This window comes from Benincasa hispida, chromosome 8, assembly GCF_009727055.1.
Source record: "Benincasa hispida cultivar B227 chromosome 8, ASM972705v1, whole genome shotgun sequence".
NCBI classification, from domain to species: Eukaryota; Viridiplantae; Streptophyta; class Magnoliopsida; order Cucurbitales; family Cucurbitaceae; genus Benincasa; species Benincasa hispida.
In genome coordinates, this window is record NC_052356.1 from 23,128,899 (window position 1) to 23,154,817 (window position 25,919).

The following is a 25,919-nucleotide window of genomic DNA, read 5'->3' on the forward strand; positions in this document are numbered from 1 at the left end:
CAATTTGTTGGCAGATGGTAAGGTTTTGTCAGCTATTTCGTTCGAGGTTTGAGACAGTGATGGGGAGAAGCAGCCGTTTGCCGTGTTTTTCGTTCATTGAGGTGTTGATCTGGTGGTCTGTTAATTTCTACGTTATCAGACGGTGATGTTGGCAGCCGATTTTAGGTTTGAGATGATTTTTTGGTACGTTTTCAGCCGCGACTTTGATCTAAGGTTCGAGCATTGATAGTTTTGAGGTATTGAGGTATGGGTTTAACCACGGTGAAAGAGGGTGTCGATGGTGCGGAAGCGGTCGCCTTTAAGACTGAAGGAGAAGAATGGAGGTCGAGTTGCTCGTCAACACTTTCGTCTGCTTAGATCGGAGATGGATTTGGGATTGGTGATTGCTCTTTGGAGGTGAAGGATTTTAGGTTGTCTTACGATCGTTCTATGGAGGATGAAGGGTCTGGTATGAGGAGTGTTGGGTTGAAGAAGCCTCTGTCGTCTGACCTAGAACCGGAAGAAAATCGGGTTATGAGGGATGATCTGGGTGGGCTGGGTAATGGGTTAGTTTTTGGGTAGGGAAGTTTGGGCTCGTGTGGAGTTGAGGCCCAAAAAGTGAAGGGTGTGAATGAGAGCCTTGAGGGTGTTGGGGACCAGGATGAAAACCGGGTTGTGAGGGGTGTTGGGTTGGGTCTTGAGGGAGCTACGGTGAGTAGACCTGTCAGGGTTAAGGCTGTCTCTTATACACATCTAGATGTGTATAAGAGGGCTGAGTGAAGGGAGTGGACTGGTGTAGGGGGAGCTGAGGAAAGGGTCGAAAGGTGTGGGTGCGTCAATAGGTGGGCCGTGTGGTGCTGGGCCGGAGTTGGGGGGCTCGGGAGGCAGAAGTCAAGCAGTAAGGAGGTTTTACGGGTTGAGCTTTGTGGAAGTAAGGGTCGTTCGGTGGACACACGAGTTTTCCGTGAGTGGGAGGAGTCGGTTCCCAAAATCGGTTTAGCTAGAGGGTTTGTTCAAACGTCTGACCGGTTGGAGGAGGGGTGTGGTTCTAGTTGTTCCGGTTCCGGTGTGAAAGGGGAAAATTCATGGGCCGCACTTTTTGGGTATAAGATGAGGGGTAATTTAGAGTTCATCCCCCCATTGGTTGAAAATGATAAAGTTATTGTTGAACCTTGTGAGGAGATTACTGATGAGGGTGTTTATTTGTGGGAGAAATCTTTGGTTGGTCAGTTTATGGATGCCAAACTCCCGTATTCTATTATTTGTCGACATATTCAGAGAATTTAGGGATGTGTAGAGATGCCAACTATTACCTTGTTGGAGAACGGTTTGATTATCTTTAAATTTAAGAAGGTAGAGTCATGGGATTGGGTGCTGGAGAATGGTTCGTGGTACTTGGGTGGCAAGCCCATGTTATTACGATAGTGGTCCCCAGGTATTGTTCCTGAAACCTTTGTTTTTTATTTTGCTCCTATCTGGATTAAACTGAAGCGTTTTCCCCTAGAGTTGTGAGGATCTGGGTGATGTTGCAACAAGAGAGCGACGGCGGTTATCATATGCGAGGGTAGTGTGCTGGGAGGATCTGGGTGATGTGGCGGAAAAGTGTCTCTGATTTTTCTATGATGTCAGTGGGGAGCAGTTCATTTTCTGGAACCTTAGTGGATATTGTATCTAGTGCTAGAGTTGGTGTTGTGTATGCCTCTAATCACGTGAGCAAGAGGAGGAATTTGTGGTCTCAGTTGAGTGATATGTGTGTCTCATGGCAGCTTCCTGGAGTTGTTTTAGAGGATTTTAATGCTATTTTAGTAGTTCGGAGGATTTTGGTGGTTGCCTTAGCTTGAGGGAGATGGAGAAGTTTGATGGGGCGTTACTGGAGGCGGATCTAGTTGAGTTGGGTGCAACAGGTAAATGGTTTACTTGGACTAGTAAACTTCAAGGGAATGGTATCTTGCTAGTCCAACTGGATTGATGTTGTCTAATGAGGCGTGGAAGGTAGCTTTTCCGTATTCGAAGGTTAGGGTTGTTCAGTGGGGGATTTCTGATCATAGCTCTCTTCTGGTTTCTACAAGGGAGACGAGAAGTAGGCCGCCTCCTACCTTTCGTTATTTTTCTCATTGGGCAGAGGCTGAGGGTTTTATTGATACTATCAGGTCAGTGTGGAGAAGGTCTGAGGATGTGTCTCCTATGGTTAGCTTTGTGCGAAATTTGAAGGCAGTGAAGCGGGTTTTTCGTGCATCATTTGATAGGTGTATCTTTGTGATAGTTGATGAGGTGCGGCCGGCTAGGCAGGTTATGGAGGCTGCTCAGGCTGAGGTAGAAAGGGATCCTACTTCAGAGTCGGTGTGTGCGGAGGCAGCTCGGGCCACTGAGGTGTTCTAGTTAGTGGCAAGATTGGAGGAGGCGTCGCTTCGGTAGAAGGCCAGGGTGAGGTGGCTGAAGTTAGGTGATATGAACACAGCTTTTTTTCATCGTTGTGTTCGTTCTCGTCACAGTTACAATGGTTTATTTACGATCGTGGATGTTGGGGGGACTCGTCAGACGGTGTGACAAGGTGGTAGGGGTGACAATAGAATTCTTTCGGGGTTGTTTAGAGTTTCAGCCTGTGGGGTATAAGGATCTAACTACCCGAATTGGGGGTATTGTGTAGTTCAGATGGTCTGAGGAAGGGGTGGAGGCAATTTGTCGGCCAGTGAGTCGGGAGGAGATTAAGAAGACTTTATTCTCGATGAAGTCTAGGAAGGCTCCTGGGCCTGATGGGTTTTTGTTGGATTTTTATAGAGCTGCTTGGAGTGTGGTTGGGAACGATTTCTGTGACGTTGTGCTTAATTTTTTTGAGATCTGTTACCTACTTGGTGGAGTTAATTCTACTGCCATTACTGTTATTCCAACGAGGCGGGGAGCTGAATGTATGGAGGAGTTTCGTCTTATTTCTTGTTGCAATGTTGTGTATAAGTGTATCTCGATGATCTTAGCTGAGAGATTGCGGTTGTGGTTGTCTGCTTTCATTAGTGGTAACCAGTCTGCGTTTGTTCCGGGTAGGTCAATTTTCGATAACATTTTATTATGTTAGGAGCTTGTGGGGGGCTATAAGGAGGGCATAGGGAAGTCGCGTTGTGTGTTGAAGATAGAGCTTCAGAAGGCGTAGGATTCAATCAATTAGGATTTTCTATTTGGTGTGTTGTTGGCTATAGGTACGCCTCTTCAGTTTGTAGTTAGGTAAGGGCTTGTGTTACTTCGCCTAAGTTCTCTGTGATGATTAATGGTTCCTTTGAAGGATTTTTTCCTGGTAGGAAGGGGTTGAGGCAGGGGGATCCGTTGTCTCTTTTTTTGTTTGTGATGGTGATATAGGTCTTGTCTAGGTTGTTGAATAAACCTTTTGTGTGGTTTAGGTTCCATAATCGGTGTGAGCGTGTGGGCCTGACTTATTTGGTTTTTACAGGCGATTTGATGATTTTCTGTGCAGCTAAGAAAGATTCTTTGGAGTTTGTGAGGCAGGTCTTGGCAGATTTTGTAGGGCTGTCTGGGTTAGTTGCAAATGTTGGGAAGAGTTCCATGTTTGTTGGGGGTGTGGAGTCTGGGGAGGCGGAGGAACTAGCTGCGTTTATGGGTTTCTCTCTTGGTTCGCTGCCGGTTAGGTATTTGGGTTTACCTTTATTGGCGGGTCGGTTGAGGGTTGTGGATTGTGTGTCATTGATATAGAGGATTACAACTCGTATTAGAAGTTGGGCCAGCGTGGTCCTTCTTCTTTACTGGGAGTGTTGCAGCTTGTTAGGTATGTTTTATAGTCCTTTCAGGTCTTTTGGTGCAGCATCTTCTGTTGCCTGCATGTATAACTCATGAGGTTGATCATCTGTTACGTAGTTATTTATGGAAGGGTAGTGTGATGAGTCGAGGTGGTGCACAGGTGATGTGTGGATGAGGTATGCTTGTCGTTAGGAGAAGGAGGGTTGGGTGTAAAGCATGTGGCCTCTTGGAACCAGGCTGCTATTTATAAGTTGCTCTGGCTTCTCTTAATTAAATTAGATTCTTTATGGGTGGCGTGGGTGGAGGTGTATGTTTTACGTTGGGGTCTTTGTGGGCTGTTCGGAGTGAGGTTGGGAGGTCTTGATGCTTGAGGGTTATCTTGCAAAGTAGAGAAAGATTCAAGCATCTGGTTCGTTTGTTGGTCGGCGATGGTCGGTCTTGTTTTGTTTGGTGGGATCCTTGGCTGTCGGGGGGTGCGATTTTGGAGTCATACGGGTCTACGGTGGTTTATGATGTAGGGCGTAGTTTGGAGGCGCGTTTGTCGGAGTTCATGGATGGTGAGGGAGGTTGGAGTTGGCCCACAGTATCTTGGGAGCTACTTAAGATCTGGGTCTATTTAGGAAGTGGGACCTAGGGTAAGGGGGAGGATTATTGGGTTTGGATGTCGGATGCTAGTGGTTGGTTTCTATCGCTGGTGTATGGGAGAATTTGCGTCCTTGTCACCTAGGGTGTCTTGGGCTGGTATTTTGTGGAGTAGGGGGTGGTATTCCGCGTCACTCCTTCTGTGCGTGGTTAGCTATGAGGGACAGGTTGGGTATGCGGGATTGGTTGAGAAGTTTGGGTGTGTTTTCAGAGGGGGGTGTATTCTGTGTGGGGGAGGAGTGGAGTCGCGGGATCATTTATTTTCTTAGTGTGGATTTGGGAGAGAGGTGTGGTCTGGGGTATTGCGTTAGTTGGGTTCGTCGCATCGGGTGGTGGGTTGGGATATAAAGTTGAGTTGGTTGTGCCGAGTGGGGTCGTGTAAGGGGTGCGTAGTAAGTTCTGTGTTTTCTGGTGTGCTTCCATATACTACATCTGGCAGGAGTGTAATCGGCGGCTGCATGGAAGTCGATCGAGGTTGGTGTCTGCTCTGGTTCACCTTATGATCTCTACGATTCGTGCCCGTGCTGCTTCCTGGTGGGTTGATCTTCTTGGTCTTATCTAGTTTGTTTACATATGTCTTTTTCTTTTTGAACTTTACATTGTTCTTTGTTTTGCTATTGTCCCTTGTTTGTAGGATTTTGGGTTCTTTTCTCTGACCTTCTCCCTAGTGGTTTGCGAGTTTGCGTTTATGTGTTGGTTTTCTTCTGGTCTTATGTTGTCGGCTTTGTTGTTGATCTTGTTGCCTTGTCTTTGCTCGTGCTTTGCTGTTTTGATGTCTTGATCCTGGGCTGTGGGATCCCCCCCTGTTATTGTACAATAATATCACCTATTCTAAAAAAAAATGTTTAAGAGTGGTTTTGAAATAACAAAACTAATTTTAACTATTTTAAAATCACTTTCAAACATGTCCTTAAACCTAAGGAATGGTAAGCTAGGTCTAATTTGTTTTTAAAAAATTTACAGGCAAACTATAGATATCTGTATATACCTCGAATATGGAGAGGAAGGAAAAAAAAACTCACTTTCATCTTTTGCAATTTCAGTTGCTACAATTATTACAAATTTGGGTTGTTTTCAAATATAACAAAATGAATCAAAATATTCACATGATGTAACGAAATTTCACTCTATTTGCAATAGACTGCGATAGACCTCGATAAACTACTATCTATGTCTATTTGTGTCATGATAGACATAGATAATAGTCTATCGCGGTGTATCGCACATAAACTGTGATATTTTACTATATTTATAAATATTTTCAGAAGTTTTGTCATTTAAAAGAATTTTCCTACAAATTTTATCATTTTTGGCCTTGGCTATCCATTTTTAGCTACTACTCACAGTTTCCAATGATAAATTTCTTAGGACGAGCTTTTCCTATTACTACCATTTCTATTGGTTTTGTTTATTAGATGCAAATAATCTAATGCTATTCTACAAATAACCATCTAAATGGAAGTTTCGAATGCTCATATTAAGCGATTTTGAACAGGACACAACAAGATTCAAGGTATATATGTTATCAACCTTCTTAATATCAAATTATATGTCATCAACCTTCTTAATATCAAATTTATGTCATGGGTAATAAAGAAAAGATTAAAATACAATTTTGATTAATTTGTTCAAGTTTAGTCTATATATTTTTAGTTGTCCAATTTTAGTTTTTGTACTTTCAATATATCTTAAATCTAGGGTGTACTTGATTTAACTTTTTGAATGTTTAATTCTGAAAATAAATCACTTAAAAAAATTAGAATGTTTGACAACTACTCAATATAACTTTTGAAACCCTTTCGATGTTTTAAGTAGTTTCTATCAAAATAGTTTAAATAAAAATGACTTTTTTGGAAAACGTTTTTTCTCTAGTCAATCCAACACACGTCCTTAGTCCCTCAACGTTAATTTTTAACGAAATTTGTTAAATAATAATAATAATTTTCATTCAAGGAAATACAATATGTAAATATATTCTCAAAAATCATAGTAAAAATGCTAATAGATAACAAAAGTTCTTTACAAATTAATAATAAACTAGTTGTGGACTATACCTAAAATTTATCGAAAGTATAAAGATTGATATTGAATAAACTTCAAAGTATAAAGACCAAAATGCTATTATAATCTAAGAAGATGCACAAAAGTGAGGTACACATTAGCCTTTCCAAAGAGTAACATGGATACTATCCCCCAAATTGATTATTGAAAACTTAGTTATGGGTATGAGAACTGTTTCAATGCTCATGAAACAAATAATGTATAATATTTTAACGAGGATTAAAATATCGATGTCCATATAGATATATTGAAAAAATATTGATATCCCAAGTATTTATACAAATCACAAATTTTATAAAAAAAAATTATCTAGATTAATAATGAAGTTATATTTACTCTCAAACTAAGCTATTGATATTGTTAATATTTGGAGGTATCCATGAATATTTGATACCAATATCAAACCCTTGGATACTTTTATTGATTTTAACCATACTCAATAAGCAAGTAAACTCAAATAAACTGTGTTTCAATGAGAAAACGAATACAAAAGCAGAGAATATTTTGAATTCTTCTTTACCACAAAAAGTTATATTAAAGATTATATCAGCTACAACCGACCTAATTCACAACCTTTAAAAATTATTATACAGACGAGATTGTAGTATGTAGATTAAGAATAAGCACCAATTACAAAGACCTCACTTCAACAAACCTCTACAACCTTAGGATCCATCCAATTTTGGCATTCGTCCATAAGAGCTAAACTCAACATTTCGGTGCAAAACTGATCGTCTGGTTTCAGCCACAAAGCCTAATTCACAAGCAAGAACAAGAGGGCAAAATCATATTGATGACGCTCGAAATAAAATAGGTTGAAATACCATTTTGGTCCTTATACATTTTGATCCCTATACTTTGAAATTTGTTCAACTATAGTCCTTGTGTTTTTAATTGTCCAATTTTAGTCCATATACTTTCAATAAATCTTAAATTTGTCCTCGCTACTATTTGATTATTGATTTTTTAAAAAAAAATTGTTATCTATTAGCATTTTAACTACAAATTTTTAAAAATATATTATTCACATATCACATTTCATTGCATTAAACTTTAAGCGACTAAATTTAAGATTTCTTTAAAGTTTGGAACTAAAATTAGACAACTGAAAGTACAGGAACTAAAATTGAACAAACTTCAAAATATAAGGACCAAAATCGTATTTTAACTAATAAGATATTATGCCCAAATTCTCAATACTGACACCATTTCATTGTATGATATGTCAGCCAATACCAGCAAACTACAAATGTGGTAGAGGTTGTTCAATCATCTTTTTACTGCATCTGATTGATTCCATAACTCTGATGTCCCTCCCACTAAAAACAATAACACTTATGTCGAACTGGCTAACATCAATGCTCTCCTATGACTTGATTTTGTTTTAAGAAAAGTTAATGGAATGATTCCAACTGGCTAACATCAATGCTCTCCTATGACTCGCATAATTGTCAAAATTTCTTTCAATCACAACTAAAAACAATAACACTAATATCGAAGGTACCACAAATCAGTATATACGATAGGTCAGATTTGAAAGGTAAAAATGCAGAATAGAGTCGCAAAACTAAAACCAAATTAGTAGTAACTTACCTTGTGGTAATATGTAATGGCTGTAGTAAAATGATCCTACATGAAAGAACAAATGAAATTTAATTTTAAAAAGCTTCGACACAAAAAAAAAACAAACAAACAAATAGGAATATTAGAGAACATTTCCAACACTTTTAACATGCACTAAAATAGTACTTAAAAAAAACAATATCATACACATTAACCTCAATGGCAAGTAGCATGATAGAATAGAGAAGAGACGCCTTGAAATATTCAAATACCTGCAAATGGTAAGTATATGCAAGACCAGCATAAGTGCTAAGACTTCTAGTCGATAACGCAAGTGCTTTTTCATAGTATTTAATTGCTTCACGGTACATCCTGGCACAAAAACAAATAAGGTCAACCAAATTGGTACTAAGCCGGGAATTGGTGCAGTAACATAAAATATGTTGATTTTTTTGTTATTACAATTTACAGCTTATATATACCAACAATTTGAGAAGATGAAAACTTAACAAGATTAGCAACCATGCAAGGAGAAACAAGAATCCGAGCCAACCACTTCAGTGAAGCTTGCTAAAATATCTCAATTTTCTTCATTAAAGTTTTTTCAAAAAATAATATCGTTTTTGCAGTTTGGGGTATGAAAAATTGGTGAATTGGACATCCGTCCAGCTGCACAATTTCTAAATCAAATCCTCCTTCCTGTTTTGGCAATAATAATAATAACACTTCAGTTTACATTTTTTGCTGCAAACTAAAGTGCAAAGTTCAATTTTTTATTTGAGATAATCAAACCAAACTGAACTGTACACCTCTGGTTGTGGATGCTATTTGTTGAAATAAGGAGTATGTGCCCTAAGGGCATTTTAGTCTTTTTACGTGATCCTACTATTTTTAGGTTTTTGCCATATCTATTTATATCCGAGTCTGGGGTGTTTTGTAAGTGGGACAAAAATTAATAAAATTCTCCAATCGTGGTTTTTTCTCCCTGACCTAGGGTTTTCCACATAAACCTGGTATTTATTTTTCTTTCCTTTATTTTTCAATATGGTATTGAAACAATGGGATGAAACCCTAGGCCCGATAGAAGAAATTCAGTCATAAACCCTAGCAGGTGATGGACCAACGACAAAAGAGACGAACACCGCTACGATCCAGGCTGTCGTTGATCGTTATCTCAGGTCGTTCTCAACCCACAACAGCCGATTGGAAGCCCATCCGCACCGCACGTGCTCCAACCACCATTCGGAGATCAGCCTACCAACTTCACGACCCAACAGATCCAGACCCAGCCGATCCAGACCACCAGTGCACAAGTCCAACAGCCGCTAATCGTGCTTCTGCTCAGCGCCGAGCCGTTCGGGCATCACTCAGGGCTGGCCGATCCATTCACCAGCGCGGCTCCGACACAGCCAACGTCAAGTTTCAACACCGCTCCTGCCCACCTCAGCGCTCTCCAAGTCACGACTCATTTAGGGCTCCAACCGCGACACGTGCAGCCTCCAATCGGACAGCCTCACGCCCAAGCCGCCGAACCTATGGGTCAGCATCATCCTTCAGGTTCGAACAGGCAGCAGCCTTCTACAACCTATGGGTCGATCGGCTATGGAGGTTTAAGACCAATGGGTTTATCTCCGATTGGAATTCAACAACAAATTGCTAGTCTCCAACAACAGATTGCAGCACTTGGGTCGCTTTTTAGGACCACATCTAACCCTCAGACGAACCCTAATCCAGATTTATCTTCAAGTTTGCCTTTATACACAGAAACTCCGATAACGGCCTTTCCAAATTTACCTACTACAAGCATTTTACCTGGGTCTATGCAGGAATAATCACGGTAGAGAAATTAAATGGCCATAATTATTTTTCCTGGTCTCAATATGTTAAAATGGTTCTCCAGAGGTGACATAAATTCGGATATTTGACTGGTAAAATACCAAGATCGAACCCTGGGAACCCTCAAGAATGAGTTTGGAAGGGAGAAGACTCCCTACTCCACTCGATGTTGATTAACAGCATGGAACCTCAAATCGGAAAGCCCTTGCTTTATTCTGCCACTGCTCGAGACATTTGGGATGCGGTCCAGAAGCTATATCCAAAAAGACAGAATGTCGTGCGACTGTATACATTGCAAAAACGGATCCATGAATGCAAACAAGGGACTATGGACGTGACCTCATACTTCAATAAGCTGTCTTTATTATGGCAAGAGATGGATTTATGCCAGAAAATTGTCTGGAATTGCTCATGTAGCAGGGTCCAGTATTCGAAGATTGAGGAGACAAGTTTCTATGATTTCCTTCCTAGGTTGAATTCAAAATTTGATATGGTTCGCAGTAGAATACTGGGACAGAGGCCGATACTGTCCCTTGTGGAGGTTTGTTCTGAAGTTCAATTGGAGGAAGATAGGTCAAGTGCTATGAACAGTTCTATGGTTACAGTTGTGGACTCTGCTGCATTTGGGGTAAAATCATCCAGATCGAAGAATGACAAGTAGAGTGGAAAATCGCCTCCGATATGTGAGCATTGTAAGAAACCATGGCATACAAAGAATCAGTGCTGAAAACTACATGGTTGACCCCCGAATGGCAAACGTTGGCCTTCAAATGACAAATCAAAGTCTGGTCGAGCCCTCGTGAGTGAAACTGTTGATGATGCCTCCCAGTCTCAAGTGACAAGCCCGAGGACTCGGGTACTACTGGAATCAGTACAGTTGCTCAATCAGGTACCACTCAATCTCTTAGTTTTCTTATTGAGGGAAAAAATTCTTAGATATTGGATTCAGGAGCGACCGATCATCTGACTGGCTCCTGAATCCAATATCTGGAAATGAGAGGATTTGGATTGCAGATGGGTCCTTTGTTCCTGTTGCTGAAAAAGGTCGTTTGTTTCCTTTTCCAGGGTTGGTTTTACAAAGTGTTCTGCACGTGCCCAAAGTTTCTTATAATTTGTTGTCTATAAGTAAAATAACCAGGGATTTGAACTGCAGAGTTATCTTCTCACCTGATGATGTTTCATTTCAGAACTTGAGCTCGGGGACGACGATTGGCACTACCCGACATGATAGGGGCCTCTATTTCATTTTTGAAGATACTACCTCTAGTAGCTCTTCTAGGACTAGTTTGTTATCGTCATTTACAATTTCTGAAAAAGACTATTTGCTATGGCATTTTCACCTTGGTCATCCGAACTTTCAATATATGAAATATTTGTTTCCCCATTTATTTTCTAATGTGGATATTTCATCTTGGTCTTGTGATGTCTGTATACATGCCAAACAGCCCAAGGTTACCTTTCCCTCACAACCCTATAAACCTTCCCAACCTTTCCATTTGGTTCATAGTGATGTTTAGGGCCCATCAAACATTACTACCTTATCCGACAAGCAATGGTTTGTCACCTTTATTGACGACCATACCCATCTTACATGGGTGTTTCTTCTTGCTGATAAGTCAGAAGTTTCATCTGTTTTCCAACAGTTCTATACTACGATCGAAACCCAGTTCAATACTAAGATTGCTATCCTTCGGATTGATAATGGACGGGAGTTTGTTAATAACACTCTTCGTGAGTTCTTGAATTCAAAAGGAATTATCATCAAAACTCATGTGCCTATACTTCTCAGCAAAACGGAGTAGTTGAACGGAAAAATCGCCACCTTATAGAAGTTGCTCAATCTCTCATGTTTCCTGCATCCCTTCCCTCGTACCTTTGGGGAGACGTTCTCATTACAGCTCACCTCATCAATCGTATGTCATCTCGTGTTCTTAAGTTCCAAACACTTCTTGAGTGTTTTAAAGAATTTTTCATTTCTACACATCTCTTTCCAAATATCCCTCTTCGTGTCTTCGGGTGTACTGCCTTTGTTCATAACCACGATCCTCACCAAACAAAATTTGCTCCTCGTGCTCAAAAGTGTCTTTGTGGGGTATCATCTTCACCAGCGGGGCTATAAGTGTTTTCATCCATCCTCAAGGAAGTATTTTGTCACTATGGATGTTACGTTCCTTGAGGATCAACCCTTTTTTTCTCGTTAGTCCTCTTCAGGAGGAAAACTCTAGCGAAGAGACTAACTCATCTACCTACTCTATTCCTATAAACTTCGAGCCTACTCCTGATACAAACCTTGTCCCTCCTGTGTCTGACCCGGTCCTTCCTACAAAACAAGTACCCTGGATAACATACTACAGGAAGAATCTTAGAAAGGAAATAATGACTCCGGTTGCTTCACCGGAAAATGCCGAAGAATCAGAATTGGTACCTGCTCAGGTTCAAGCATCCCCTATTTCTAATGATGCTTCTGGAAGTAAAAATGTGTGTGTTGAAGGTGATAAAACAAAAAAGGGTGAATTTAATGAGATTACTCCATACGAGGAAAAACCTACAAGTTGTAACGAGTCACCAGGAGAAACTTAGGAGAGTGAGGTCTTGCCACAAGTAAGCAAGCATGATCACCATCCTTGTATTAATGAGGAGTCTGGAAAAACAGGAGATTATGATGCCTCCCTAGATATACCAATTGCCCTACGGAAAGGGACTAGATTGTGTACCAAACATTCCATGCATAGTTTTCTGTCTTACAGTAACTTATCGTCTGGGTTTAAAGCGGTCTCCGAGAGCGTGGTTCGACAGATTCACTACCTTCATTAAGTCCCAAAATTTTGTTTAGGGGTATTCTGAACATACTCTATTCATGAAAAGATCCAAATCAAGGAAGATTGTTGTTCTGATTGTATACGTTGATGATATAGTTTTGTTAGGAGACGATATAGCAGAAATTGACAGATTAAAGCAAAGAATGGCAGGTGAATCCGAGATCAAAGACCTTGATAGTCTGAGATATTTTCTTGGTATGGAGGTAGCAAGATCGAAGGACGGAATATCCGTTTCTCAACGGAAATACACTCTGGACCTGTTGAGGGAAATAGGGATGACTGGATGTAAACCTGTTGATACTCCCATTGAAGTCAATAATAAACTGGGAGATTCTGTTGAAGGGGTTCCAGTGAATAAAGAAAGGTACCACCATCTCGTAGGGAAATTGATTTACCTGTCTCATACTAAGACCAGACATTCCTATGTTGTCAGCATGGTTAGTCAGTTTATGCAGGCTCCATATGAGAAAAATATGGAGGCTGTGTAAGATCCTCTTATATGCTCGTACAATCTTCTCCCCTACAAGCTCAATAAACAGAGCAACAAAAACAGAGCAAACAAAAAGAAAGAAAACAGAGAGAAGAAGAAGACAGATGGATCAATATACTGTGCCTTCCTTGTTCTTATTTATATATGGTTTCTTCTACAATGTCCCTAAGCATACGACACTCTCACTGACCCTTCCCCAAAATAGAGCAACACTCCTCTCAAAAATTTCTCCCCTGCCTCCCCAAAAGAAGAAACTACAACAAGGAAAAATTCCCAGCACCTTAGAGAGAGCTGACCTTCTCTCCTACCTAAAAGTTCACTCACTTTTAGAAAATTCCTTTCATGCCTCTACTGTCTGATCCCTCTGCCTTTTTGTAACAACTTCGTGGTCCCCTCCTTCTTTTCTCTCATACGCACTCGTGGTCCCCTCCCCCTTTTCTCCCACATTCTTTCCTTGCTCTTCATTGGCTGTTTTGACATTTCCCTTTTTACCCCTTCTTTTATAAGTGTAAATTATTTGAGGCCTTACAGGCTGTTACTCGGATTCTGAGATATTTGAAGTCTGCTCCTGGAAAGGGCTTAATGCTCAGAAAATATGACAATAGATGCATTGAAGCTTATACTGACCCAGATTGGACAGGATCTGTTATAGATAGAAAATCAACTTCAGGATACTATACCTTTGTGTGGGGTAATCTTGTTACCTGACGAAGTAAGAAACAAGGTGTGGTTGCTCGAAGTAGCACTAAGTCAGAATACAGGGCTATGAGTCTGGGAATATGCTAAGAGATATGGTAGAAGAAAGTTTTCTCTAATCTTCACCAGGACAGTCATCGTCCCACAAAACTTTATTGTGATAATAAGGTAGCTATTAGTACTGCCAACAATCCCGTGCAACATGATAGAACCAAACATGTGGAGATTGACAGACACTTTATTAAAGAAAAATTGGACAATGGCAGCATTTGTATTCCCTACCTTCCTTCGAGTCAACAGGTTGCTGACGTTCTCACCAAAGGGTTACTAAGACAGAGCTTCGACACTTGTGTTAGCAAGTTGGGTCTTATTGATATTTATGCCCCTTGAGGGGGAGTGTTGAAATTAGGAGTATTTGCCCTAAGGGCGTTTTAGTCTTTTTACGTGTTCCTAATATTTTTAGGTTTCTGCCGGATCTATTTATATCTGAGTCTGGGGTGTTTTGTAAGTGTGACAAAAATTAATAAAATTCTCCTATCGTGGTTTTTTCTCCCTGACCTAGGATTTTCCACGTAAACCTGGTATTTATTTTTCTTTCCCTTATTTTTCAATACTAGTGAAAAACTTCCGTACAAAATACCACAGAAAATAAGAGATTCAAGATTCTTTGAGAAACACTTTCATAGAAATATAGAGGGAAGCATGTGAAATAACATTTCAAATGCAAAGACTAAGCCATCGATAGACATAAATAATATATGCCATAGTTCTTGAAATAAATAATACCACCATACTTTAATTTTCGGTATGAATGGGCGAGATTAACCACTGTAGGTTCCCACATTTCACTCAAAGGAGATGGAATGCATGCCAAAGTTTTCTCAAACCACCATGCTGCTTTATTGTACCTAAGGATAAAAAAGTACACACATATATTAACAACTGAGATGAAAATGCAAAATAGTAAATTGAAACAGTAGCAAAAACCCATGTTCTCTCACCCAATCAATTGAAAGTAGACATTTTCATCAATGATTAACAACTTTGTATGCAACAACCCATTTTTTTTTATAAAGAATGAACTTTAAGGAAAATAATGCAACGGTCTGTCCTCAATTTAAGACTGAATGAAACAAGAGTGCAAGTATGGAATGTTCTAAATTAAGAATTGGCATCTAATCACTAGACTTTACATGAAACAAGACTGCAAGCCAGGACTGTCCTAAATTGCATTGAGAATAAAAATAGAAGTTAGAAGGGTAAAAGTATTCTATAGAAACTACTTTACAAGTAGAACATCATATCTTCTCTCATTTCAATTTTCTCAGTCAATTTGAAGCGGTTCCAAATTTCTAATTTAATGTATTCCTAATTCAAAAAGACCTGAAGACATTGCATCTAGTTGCATCCTTCCAAAAGATTTCCTCCTTTCAAAAGCTTCCTCTCTCGTCTGTAATTCAAAGACTGAAATTTCTAAAAGATATTCCCATTATCATTTTAATAACTTGACCGAGTTCTACAATCTTAGCTATACACTTAACTTAGATCTTCCCAGAAGAAGACGTGATATAAAGTAGATATTCTTTAATCCCTCTTACTATACCTAATAAAAGGATAAAAAACTCAATCAACCGATGGAACACATAGATCAGGTCCATTGATTAAATACAATGTTCACAAATTAAAAATCAAAATACAAAAACCAAAGTAAACAACCTAACTCAAAAGGTACATTTTATTTTGATTTTAACTTTTAGGGCAAACATTAATATTAATTAAAAGTCACTCCTTTTAGGACTTGAGAAAGTTACCGATGTTTGAATATTCAAAACTTCGTGATCTACAGGTAAAATATATAGAATTTACTTGGTTTCTCATGATCTACACTATTTCATACTGAAATTACATCATACATAAAAATGAACCACCATCTGAGCCAGGAGCAAAACTTCGAACAAATTATTGTGTGAAAAATACATATATAAAAAAAATCAAGAGAGAAATATACATACTCCTTCATGTCATAAGCAACAACTCCAAGCTCATTATAAATAAGAGGATCTGATGGACAAATTGTTTTTGCCTGCACAAAAAACTAAATAAAAAAGGCCATTCAGATATACATTTCACACTATAATCCATGATGCAATCTTAAATAATTTCATATTCTTAGAATTCTACCATCATATAATATGGAGCCTAAAAGTTATGTAAAAGAGTACCAAAGGTACAAACTAAATTCCATCTTCCCAGTTGAAGCATTGACCAATTAAAGCATTCTTTGTATATCAGAAGACATAAAACTATGACTAAAAGATACACTAAAAATACATGGAGAATTGGGGAAAAGAAAGAAATATTCGTGCCAGGTTTGTCAATAATAGCACGAGGTTTAGGTATACCTGCTCAGCAAGCTTGAAGCTGTGGGTTCGCATGTATTCCATCCCAATGTATAATGTTGGTAAATGACACCTGGAATAAAAGAACATCAAGATTCAATCTGTAGAAGGGAATTTCATTAAATAGGAGAACTACCCAACGAACAACTTCCTACAATTTTTGAATAAAAATAATAAACAACAGATCTCCTATCATTTATCATTAAAAAAATTAAGATAACAATACTATTGCTTAATAACATATATAATTTTGCACCTTATGCTACCAAATTCTAAAAAAAAAACATAAAATAACTCAAGAGTAATAAAATTAATAACCCTGGAAACAATCGAGCACCAGTGCGATAGGCAGACATGGCTTGATCACCCTCTTCTTGAGCAGCATAAGCATTACCATAACCTATCCAAGCAGGTGCAAATGTTCCATCCAGAGTCGTAGCTTTGCTGTAGAATACAATAATACATATCAGAAAAGATATTCTTATTAAAAATATCAAACTCCGTATTACCAATAAGGTTTATAAAATAGCACATAAGTGGCTTAGAAATACTCCCAAATAAGACTTGTTGCAAAATATACACTTGAATTCACAGATTAAGAAACCAATGAGTTATTTCATCAAAAGGAGTACAAACTTCCTTGGGAATTAACAAGGAAAAAAAAGGTACTAGCAAACTCTAATATTGTCTTCTTACTGGAATTTCAAGCTAAGGTGGACAAATGGGTCATCAAGAAACTTTACAAAAATATCATATTCTAATTACTATTAGAATCCAAGCTAGAAAAATACTTTAAAAAAGGCTAGTAATTAGATAGTTTCTGTGATGTCAATTCTATTGCGGTTAAGGTGAAAAAGGTGGCTGGTGGCGTTTCCAAAATATTGCTAAATTTCTAATTGCTCGGCAGATTTGAAGGCCGGGAAACTAAAGTTGTCAATTTAGGGTTAATTGTAATAATTAATTGTTACATAACACTATAACAGCACCCAACTGAAATTGATTACAAGTGAAGCATAATTAAAAGAAAGAACATACAACAGCCACATTCACCTGAAATAGCGACGTGATTGATCGTACTTTTTGATACAATAGTAATAGCAACCAACAGCAAACCATGACAAAGCTCTGAAAAGGATATCCAAAATAAGTGATAAACAAATAGAAAAGGGGAGTCCATATCTAGTGGTCCGAATATTTGACAAATTTGAAATACTTATCAAAATCATGCTTCATCCTAGGAAAACTATTTTTTTTTTACTTTCCATGAAATTATTTATTTCAAATAAGATAATCTGGATTTTCAAACAACTGCAAAATATAAAGTTCAGATACACAAACCACTCACTTTTGAGGGTAGTCCTTGACCAGGTTGCATGCCATTAGATAAAGTTCATTTGAATGCCCAAGCTCCATTGCAGCAGCTAAATGTACCAGTGTACTTTTCAAATGGAAGGGATCTTTTTCAAGCAAGCTATAAATGTATGGGAGATCTAATATAAATAAATAAATCACCGGGTAGGGAGAAAAGAAAGGATAATTCTAACAAAATAATAGCATTATATACGTGTAGTTTCTTAGACAGTAGACTTACACGGAGGTAAGTTCAAAGCATTTCTGATATTCACCACATTGATGGTAGTATTCAGCTTTGCAAGCTAAAAGATCGGTGTTAGTTTTCAGAGTACGCATAAATGATGGATCGGAACTTTTAGAATTACATGTTTCCCTTTCAAGTTCTTTGAATCTCGCTTCAATGATATTTTCTTTATCATACTGTAGCACAAGAAAAGAAACAAATTAGTGAAAATTACACCAGCACACAAGGGTAAAATGTTGCAAGTAAAATTGAGAACATCCTAAGAATTAAAAGATACATAAAATAAAATCTTTTTTCTTTTTGGTACTCATTACTTGTAATAGAAGAAAAATAAGTTGCGTCCTTCTCACCTTCTTTATTAAGCATGCATAAAATGATGAGAGCCATCCATCTTCAGGACCAAATTGCAATGATGAAAGTAAGCATGATTCTGAAAATTCCACGTCATATAAAAGATAGATTGTTAATAATCTCAACCAAAGATTGGGGAAAACTGAAAAATATGGCAAAACAAATATTTCATCAATGAACCGCTCACAACACAATAGATTGTAGAAGCAATAAAATGTGTGCAGGAAGATTAATAACTGCATGCACATCTGTGTGTGTATGTGTACACACACAATAATTCTTCTTAATGCATGGTGCAGAGGTATTTTGTCAAAAAAAAAAACAAAAAACAAAAAAAAAACAAGAACAAAACAAAAAAAGAACAAAAAGATGAATAGTGCTGAGGTTTACCTTCATCACAAGTTAGCATGTGACTTTCTATGAGGCACTCCAAAGCCTAGACCATAATGGACATAAAAATGGTATCTATTAAAGAAGGAACCAACACATTAATAAATAAAAAGTTACATATTACAAATTAATGGCTACGCCAAAAAGGAAGGAGATAATTTGTTGCCTGATCTTTGAAAAAGACCAAATCATTTAATTAAACTGCTAGTGGCAAGGTGTTAAACCCTCAAACTTGAGACATGCGGTTGGACTCGGTGGGCCTTGCACGAGCCAGCAGCACACTAAAGAGTAGAAGGCAAGGTAAAGCAACAAACGGGTGCAAAGAGGGCATACCTTAGGTAAGGACAGCCAACCATGCCACTCTATGGCCAAGTTAAGCTTCGCAGTGACTTTCTTGAAAGAGTATGAGAGCAAGCCAAGAAGATGACACCTACACCAACCTTCTGAAAGAGATTCAAAAAGATATTGTGAAGGTATTGGCTTGAAGATGGACTAACCTATGGGAAGGGAGGATGACTCTTAGTCCCTAGACAAGGGGGACTCGGGAAGCTCATGCCTGAGACGCATGATCACGAGTGGGCTGGACAACCAAGTATGGACCAGATGCATGCATTGGTATCCCACTCATATTGTTGGGCCAAGATGCACAAAGACCTAGAGACTTATGTGAAAACTTGTTTAGTATGTCAACTAGACATGGTGGCAAGAAAGAAAGAGATAGGCTTGCTACAACCTTTTCCTATTCCACAAAAAACCATGACAATTGGTATCAGAACATTGTTTTTATTTGTGAAGGATAAAACGTGTTGGAGGGAGTCCCAACAATGTAAAGCTCGACACCGTAAGATCCCTAAGCCTCCGTTCTTGCTAATGTTACTTCACCATGGAATATGTTTTTGGTGAAGAGTTAATTCATAGTTTGTCTTTCCACTGATGGACAACACGATGGAATTAGTCACTGGAAGGTTGGAGAGGAAGACCTAAGCCAACCAAAAGAACAACCGATGAGTGTGTTAAGGGAGCATAGACGTGTGATCCAATTGGCACAATCACAAGCCGCCCAAAAGGAGAATAAAAGACATGTCAAGGCCCTACGTGAGGCAATCTTTAGTAACACAAAAGACGAGATGGAAGAAGACTACCCTAAGATGGATCCTCAAGAAGAGGAGATCTTCAAGGGTTGTACAACACTATTGGCAAGTGGTGGTTGTGCAATAGCTTTCATCCTACAACAGAGTGTTCAAAACGAGCAGCTCAAAGGATGGAGGAGACAATCTATTCCACCTCTAGGAGAAAGATACCTCGAATGGAGAGTGAAAGGTAAGGCACATGACCAGGTAATGGTCATGCCTACTAGGAATAAGGAAAGTTAAGAGTTAAAACTTCCTAAAGTTGGTTAGAGACTTTTTGTTTTGTGAACAAGTCCTTATTAGGTAGTTTTGCTATTGTTACAATGTTCTTGTAATTCTTGTGCAAACAAAAAAGTTCATAATAAGACTTATTCTACGAGTTTTTTTTATTTTAACCTATGTATAGAAGTTAGCTTTACAATGTTGTGGCTACAAGTGTTAGGAGGACACGACCCCGAAGGATCATTCAACAGACAGGATGGAGGTGAACGTACCTCAACAAGGACATCGAGTAGCTTAAGTGGGGAGGTCTGCCACAAGATTGTTTCTCGAAAGGTGAAACATTAGGAGCTTCAAGAAAGCAAAGGTATAAAGAGAGCATACCTTGACAATGCACCAAGAATGGACAACTTGCTTACAGACAAGGTGGCATGGCTGACAACACGGTTTGGCGCCCAGCCAAGATGGGCGAGCAACACTATAGGACATATGGAAATGAGCGGGCATGGACGGACATGCAGCATACAAGGTTGGACTCTAGTGGGCACATGGGGCACGTGCAAGCAAGCGCACACCTAGTCGAAAGCGACACACACAAGGGTGAGCAGAGCGCGTGAGCACACACAAGAACGCAAACCTATGCAGATGCCAGGCAACGCTCATTGGCGCGACGCGAGGTTATGTACCAAGGAACTTTTAAAGGAAAATGGTTAGGTGTTGGACTTAGGTAATTCCACTGAGGAGAGTGAAGAAGAGAGATGGCCAAGTCAAGTAGTTCCTACCGTTAAGGAGTTTGACTTGGACAACACCTATTTTAAGTAAGTAGAGAAAAGTGGGGCTAAAGCATAGGAAAGTGGTTTCCTAATATTAGCAATTCAACTTGCTAAAATTTCTCACCCACTTCCCTCTTATAGGAAGTTGGTTGAAGTGTACATAGTATATTAAGGGAGGAGCTCTAACTTGTGGAAGCACACTCATTCACACACAACTCCAACTCTAGTGTAGAGATTTCATACAGCAGATAAAGGAGAACAAACTTGGGGATTTTCCCCTTGGCAAATTCCAAGTTCTAAAGTACTTCCTCTTGTATCAAGTCTCAAAGATTTGTGGGTCAAAGAAGGCTAAACTAAGAGTACAACTTCTTAGGCCACAGAGTGAGGTAAAAATTTATTGTCTATTTTAACATTGCGAATTATTGTCTACTTTAACGTTGTGACACAAGGCCTGCCAAGCCCAACCACATGCCTCAAGACAGAAGTCTGAACAACCTCCTCCACTTGAACTCACCGACGTCTTCATCAGATCTATCCTCGCCCAATATTGTTGTACTTGTATCTAGTTTTTAAATTGTCATAATGTCACATCTCTCCCAAGAAACTTCTTGATTGCCTTTGCTTCCCATCTCACAAGAAAACGACAGAAAAGAGGTTACACTTGATAGTCTCTGGCTTGCCTTCCTCTGATAGTTCTTCATTATCTCTAGGTTTTCATCGTAAGCTTTCTGATCATGAGGCTTGTGAGGTGTCAATCTCCTCTCTATCATCTTTGACCAAGTTTCACATTTAGGGAGCTCTCTAAGGGCTTACCCATTAGTTATTTCTTTACGAATTCTTTGAGTCACTTCTCCCCCTCAAAAGGCCTCTACATTTTTCTCTCATTAGAAGGTAATCTAATACTTGTGGATCTGACATTAATCCTCTCATACCTATTAATTGGTGTACTTGAGATGCATTTCCTCGAGCCCAAAAACATTAATACTTTTTACATCCAAAGGATTTATCGGGCAAGTTTTGCATGGGAGAGTGAATACTCAAAATCGTATATATAGGCTTTCCTCCATGGTGTTGTGTCTTGAATGGTGTCTTTTGAGAGAGGATAGGAGTCTTGATCATCATTTACTTTGGAACTATGTTTGTTACCTCCCTATGGAACAAGTTCTTTAGGACCTTTGGGATTGTGTTTGCTCGTAATAGAGGTTGTTGTTCGATGTTTGAGGATGTGCTCTTGTATCCTTCTTTTCGTGAGAGAGGAAGAGTTCTTAGGTAATCTTGGTTTTTTCCTTTATTGTAAGGCATTTAGCAAGGAATAGTTTAATTTTTCAAAGGGTCAAGCAGTTTGGGGAAGACCTTTGGTGTGTGATTAGGATTAACTCATCTTTCTCAACATTTTCTGATACAATTTTTTGTACTATCAGCTTAGTATAATTATTTTGGATTTGAAATCCTTTTTGTAATTGGGAATGAATGTTGTTTTGTTTTTTGGGTTTGTTTATTGTATTGACCTTGTATATCGTTTCATCTATTTCAATGAAAGTTCAGTTTCTCGTGAAAAAAATGGTAATAGAAAACTACACTCTATTGATCTAGAAATACCAAAAACTCAACCAAAAGAAGAACATATTTACCTCATAACATAGAGGGTCAGCTTTGATAGCAGCTTTATACCTAAACATCATTATCAAAAAATCAGAATAATAAATGACATCATTCATTAACTTGAGGTTGCATAGTTTAATAACTGTGTAGGTTTTGGGGGGAATTAAAGGATGCCCATGAAGGTAAAATTGGCATCATAAACTAACCAAAGTCGAGCCTGAGTGCGGTTTTCAAGAGCTTCATATGCCTTGCCTCTTAAAAAGCATGTTGCTGCAACTATCTGTTATAAGGAAGGAAAACAGAGGATCCTATTGTAAAATTAATGATTCAATCAAGTTTCTAACAATAAACCATCACAAAGTCCAAACCCTAAACCCTCACAAAGTCTTTAATTAAGGGTGTTTTTACATTAAAAGTTCATGTAAAATAAGTTGACATGATGTAATTGAACAGTACATTAATCTCACGATCCTCACAATCTTTGTCGAGATACATGCCACTCTGATCCTTATTATCAAGCACATTGCCATGCTCATCCACATTGGCATCACCAAGCATTGCAAGGCATTGGTCCCACTCCTTCAATTCCTCCTGGTAAATCAAAGATTTAAAAATGAAAGGCATTTATTAACACGCCAAAAAAATGCCTTATGCCTGTCACTTTAACCCTTTAGACTTCACAACTGAATGCAAACACAGACCAGAGAAGCAGGAAATTCAATTTCCATTGCAAAATAATACCCGAACTTTTGCTTTCCCACCTGAAAAGAAACTCACTAATTTCTACACATGAGAAACAAATATACTTCGATTCTAAGACATAGCAGTTTCACCACTGGGGTAGTTACACCGCCATGTTTTATCATTTATTGGTTTTACCTAATCTCCGAGTTTTTTGGTTTTACCCTGCTTTCCATATTTGAGTGAAGCTTTTTATCAAGTATATACATGTAATTGGTTAAATTATCTCTATTTACCTTCTTTATAAGGATACGTGAAAGAGTAAATAGATGCCATATGAAAATTAATCAAAACATGCTCTTTAGTCTCGTTGTCTGTGTTTCTCTTCTCTAAAGAAACTGAATTCCCAGTTTCAAACATTCTTATCGCCAAAAATTGATCCAATTTCAAATATTTCGACAAAGACAATTCCATTATGAGACCCACACACCATAAACTTAATTCACAATCCATCAAATCCACACACACACACACACATAAAATAAAAATTTAAAAAAAAAAGGGGTCCACAAACAGTACAAAAACACAGATAAACAGTGAAGCTTTGAGTAGCTCACAAGGCATTTAGCAGCAAGGTAGCGAAACCGAGGGTCACGGAGCACAATCTTGGAGGCATTGAGGAGGTGAAATGCACGACGAAAATGGCGTCCAAGAAAGAGGGCTTGTGCCTGCATGTAAATGTCGGCAGGGTCCTCAGTGAAAGCAGTGACTTTGTCAGCAAAGAAAATGGCGGATGAGTAGAGATGCTTGCTCAAACAATCTCTTACTACGCCTCGGAGCTTTTCAATCTCTTCCTCTCTCATTCTCATGAATTTTTCTGGCACAAAAGAATTGAGATTTGTTGAAACAAAGAGAATTGAAAAGGTCATAATATTCAAAAACAAGTGTTCTATATGTGTCTAATAGATCTTGGACCTATATTGAGTTTATACATTTATGTATGTAACACACCATTGTGCTAACAAGTGTCCAATAAATGTTGAGAGTGTCCAAAGGTTCAACCCATGTTAGACATGGACATACTAGTTAAACTAAAGTGTTCATGCTTGTATACAATACATGGGATATTCAAAACAAGGAAGTCATACAACACGCTACTAAACAGCAAACAAATCCACCAGGAAGAATTCTACTTACAAAGTGTCCTTTTTTTTCTTTTTTTTTTCTTTTTTTAAAAGGAAACAAGCCTTTTCATTAATGAAATGAAAAGAAACAAGGGAAACAAGCCTTTTCATTAATGAAATGAAAAGAAACTATCATTCAAAGTACAATGAAACATAATAATCAAAATAAAGCAAATATAATCAAAGATAGCCCATAATTGGGCTAATCCAGAAAAGTAAAGCAAGTACAATCAACATATAACTCGTAACGGAACAAAATGCCTTTTGAACAAAACTCCAAAAGCCATTATAACTGAAACTATGAGTACGACAATTACAAAGTGCCCTAATTTCTAAAGCATTCCTAAACTACTTACTAGGCTCTTGAAACAAAAAATAAATAAATAAGACCTAAGGTTACCAACGAGTTCTTATACAATGACAATCTTAATCTTTGTTCCAATAGCCCAAATCTAGTCCGAAACAAACAGAAGAGTCCCAATAGGTGGAAGCTAATTTACAAACCTTAATCGAATTTGAAAAGGTTTAGATGGACCAGTAACCTATTAAACATCACCAAATAGGCTTGGACGGTTGCTGGTTGGAGTTTGATTGAGTTTGAACTCACATATCTGACCTTATAAGGCTATAGGTAAAGGAAAAACTACATCATCAACCAACTAAAAAAGAGAATAAGATCAAAGACCAATTTATTGAATTAAGGGGATTTGAAACCTGTTCAACAATCATAGTTGCTATACAGAATGTGTTAAAAAAAAATGTAACAAAACAAACTTTAAGCTAAACGTGCCATAGCAATTCAAATTACAAGCTTTCAAACACGCACTAAAATAATTCAAATTGAACGAAAATACCAACAATAACGAACACCTTGCAATTAGCAAGGAAGTCCTTTTCTGCCAAGTAAAAAACCACAAAACCTCTGGAGATAGTGTGTGTATATAAAAATAAATAAAGAAAGAAATAAAACACACACACACAACAAACAAGTTCAGTAACAAAATCAATTACTAAAATTTAAGCACATTACGAATTTTCGTGAATCTTGTCGCACGGTCACCAAAGAGGAGAACCAAAGGGAGAAGCCACGTCGTCCACTCCGGTCACAAAACTGGCGAGTCCACACGCTTTGAGAAGCAGCAGCGTCGTGGTGATCGGACGTTGCATGAGATTCTGCTGGCTGTCACAGGAGAACGCTAGAAAGGAAGAAGAGTTTCGTCGCCGATGGAATCAGCCGCCCTTATGGTTTCTGGTCGCCGTCAAGAATAACCACCGTTGCTCGCTGAAGAAGGAGTGTCGTCGCAGCCTTGCACCGCTGTTCGTCGCTCGTGGGTCACCGGAGTGGGAGGGAAGGGAGTTTTCACAGCTAGGGCTGAAAAACGTATTAGTGTTTCAAAACTGTTTTTTGTCTTCGGTTCTAAAAACTTACATTGTAAGGACATTTTGAATTTAAAATTTTAGGGGTGTTTGGGCAGTCAATAGTTATTATAGTTTTTCTTTTAGGCCAGTGGTTATTATAGTTCATAATATGCAGTTATAATAATGTTCAGAGTATAGACTATCTAAAGAGTTATTAGAAAGGTGGAAATGTAATCAAATTATTGAAAATCAAATGAATGGTGGAATGCATGAGATATCGAGAACGAAATGGAACTAGGATCGTGAAGCGTGAGATCAGTGGGAAAGAGGATTGAGTTGAAAATTGTGGGAACGGAATGAATTTAGTATTACAAATCAGGCCCAAAATGTTCAGTCCAAATATA

At 38.4% G+C, this 25,919-nt stretch overlaps 1 protein-coding gene across 1 annotated transcript; it reads right to left on the minus strand.

Annotated features, from left to right (window-relative positions):
* Positions 1-6,917: 6,917 nt before the first annotated feature.
* LOC120083329 (anaphase-promoting complex subunit 6) lies at positions 6,918-25,588 on the minus strand. The gene is made up of 17 exons (XM_039039039.1): positions 25,187-25,588; positions 23,590-23,849; positions 22,748-22,882; positions 22,498-22,571; positions 22,321-22,360; positions 18,568-18,613; positions 18,177-18,256; positions 17,821-18,002; positions 17,575-17,700; positions 17,280-17,354; positions 16,548-16,673; positions 16,233-16,302; positions 15,843-15,925; positions 14,625-14,738; positions 8,262-8,361; positions 8,020-8,055; positions 6,918-7,180 (listed from the first exon to the last, which is right to left on the minus strand). The coding sequence occupies exons 2-17, from the start codon at positions 23,839-23,841 to the stop codon at positions 7,073-7,075; spliced, it is 1,647 nt and encodes a 548-aa protein (XP_038894967.1). The 5' UTR covers positions 23,842-23,849; positions 25,187-25,588; the 3' UTR covers positions 6,918-7,072.
* Positions 25,589-25,919: the final 331 nt, after the last annotated feature.

What these genes read in the sequence shown, in the direction of transcription:
- LOC120083329 (XM_039039039.1), bottom strand. Translation starts at nt 23,841, where the DNA reads ATGAGAATGAGAGAGGAAGAGATTGAAAAGCTCCGAGGCGTAGTAAGA. An exon ending in CATATACTTACCATTTGCAG is followed by an intron (nt 8,056 to 8,261) that starts GTATTTGAATAT and finishes TCTTTCATGTAG; the next exon opens with GATCATTTTACTACAGCCAT. An exon ending in CCATTACATATTACCACAAG is followed by an intron (nt 7,181 to 8,019) that starts GTAAGTTACTAC and finishes CTTGTGAATTAG; the next exon opens with GCTTTGTGGCTGAAACCAGA.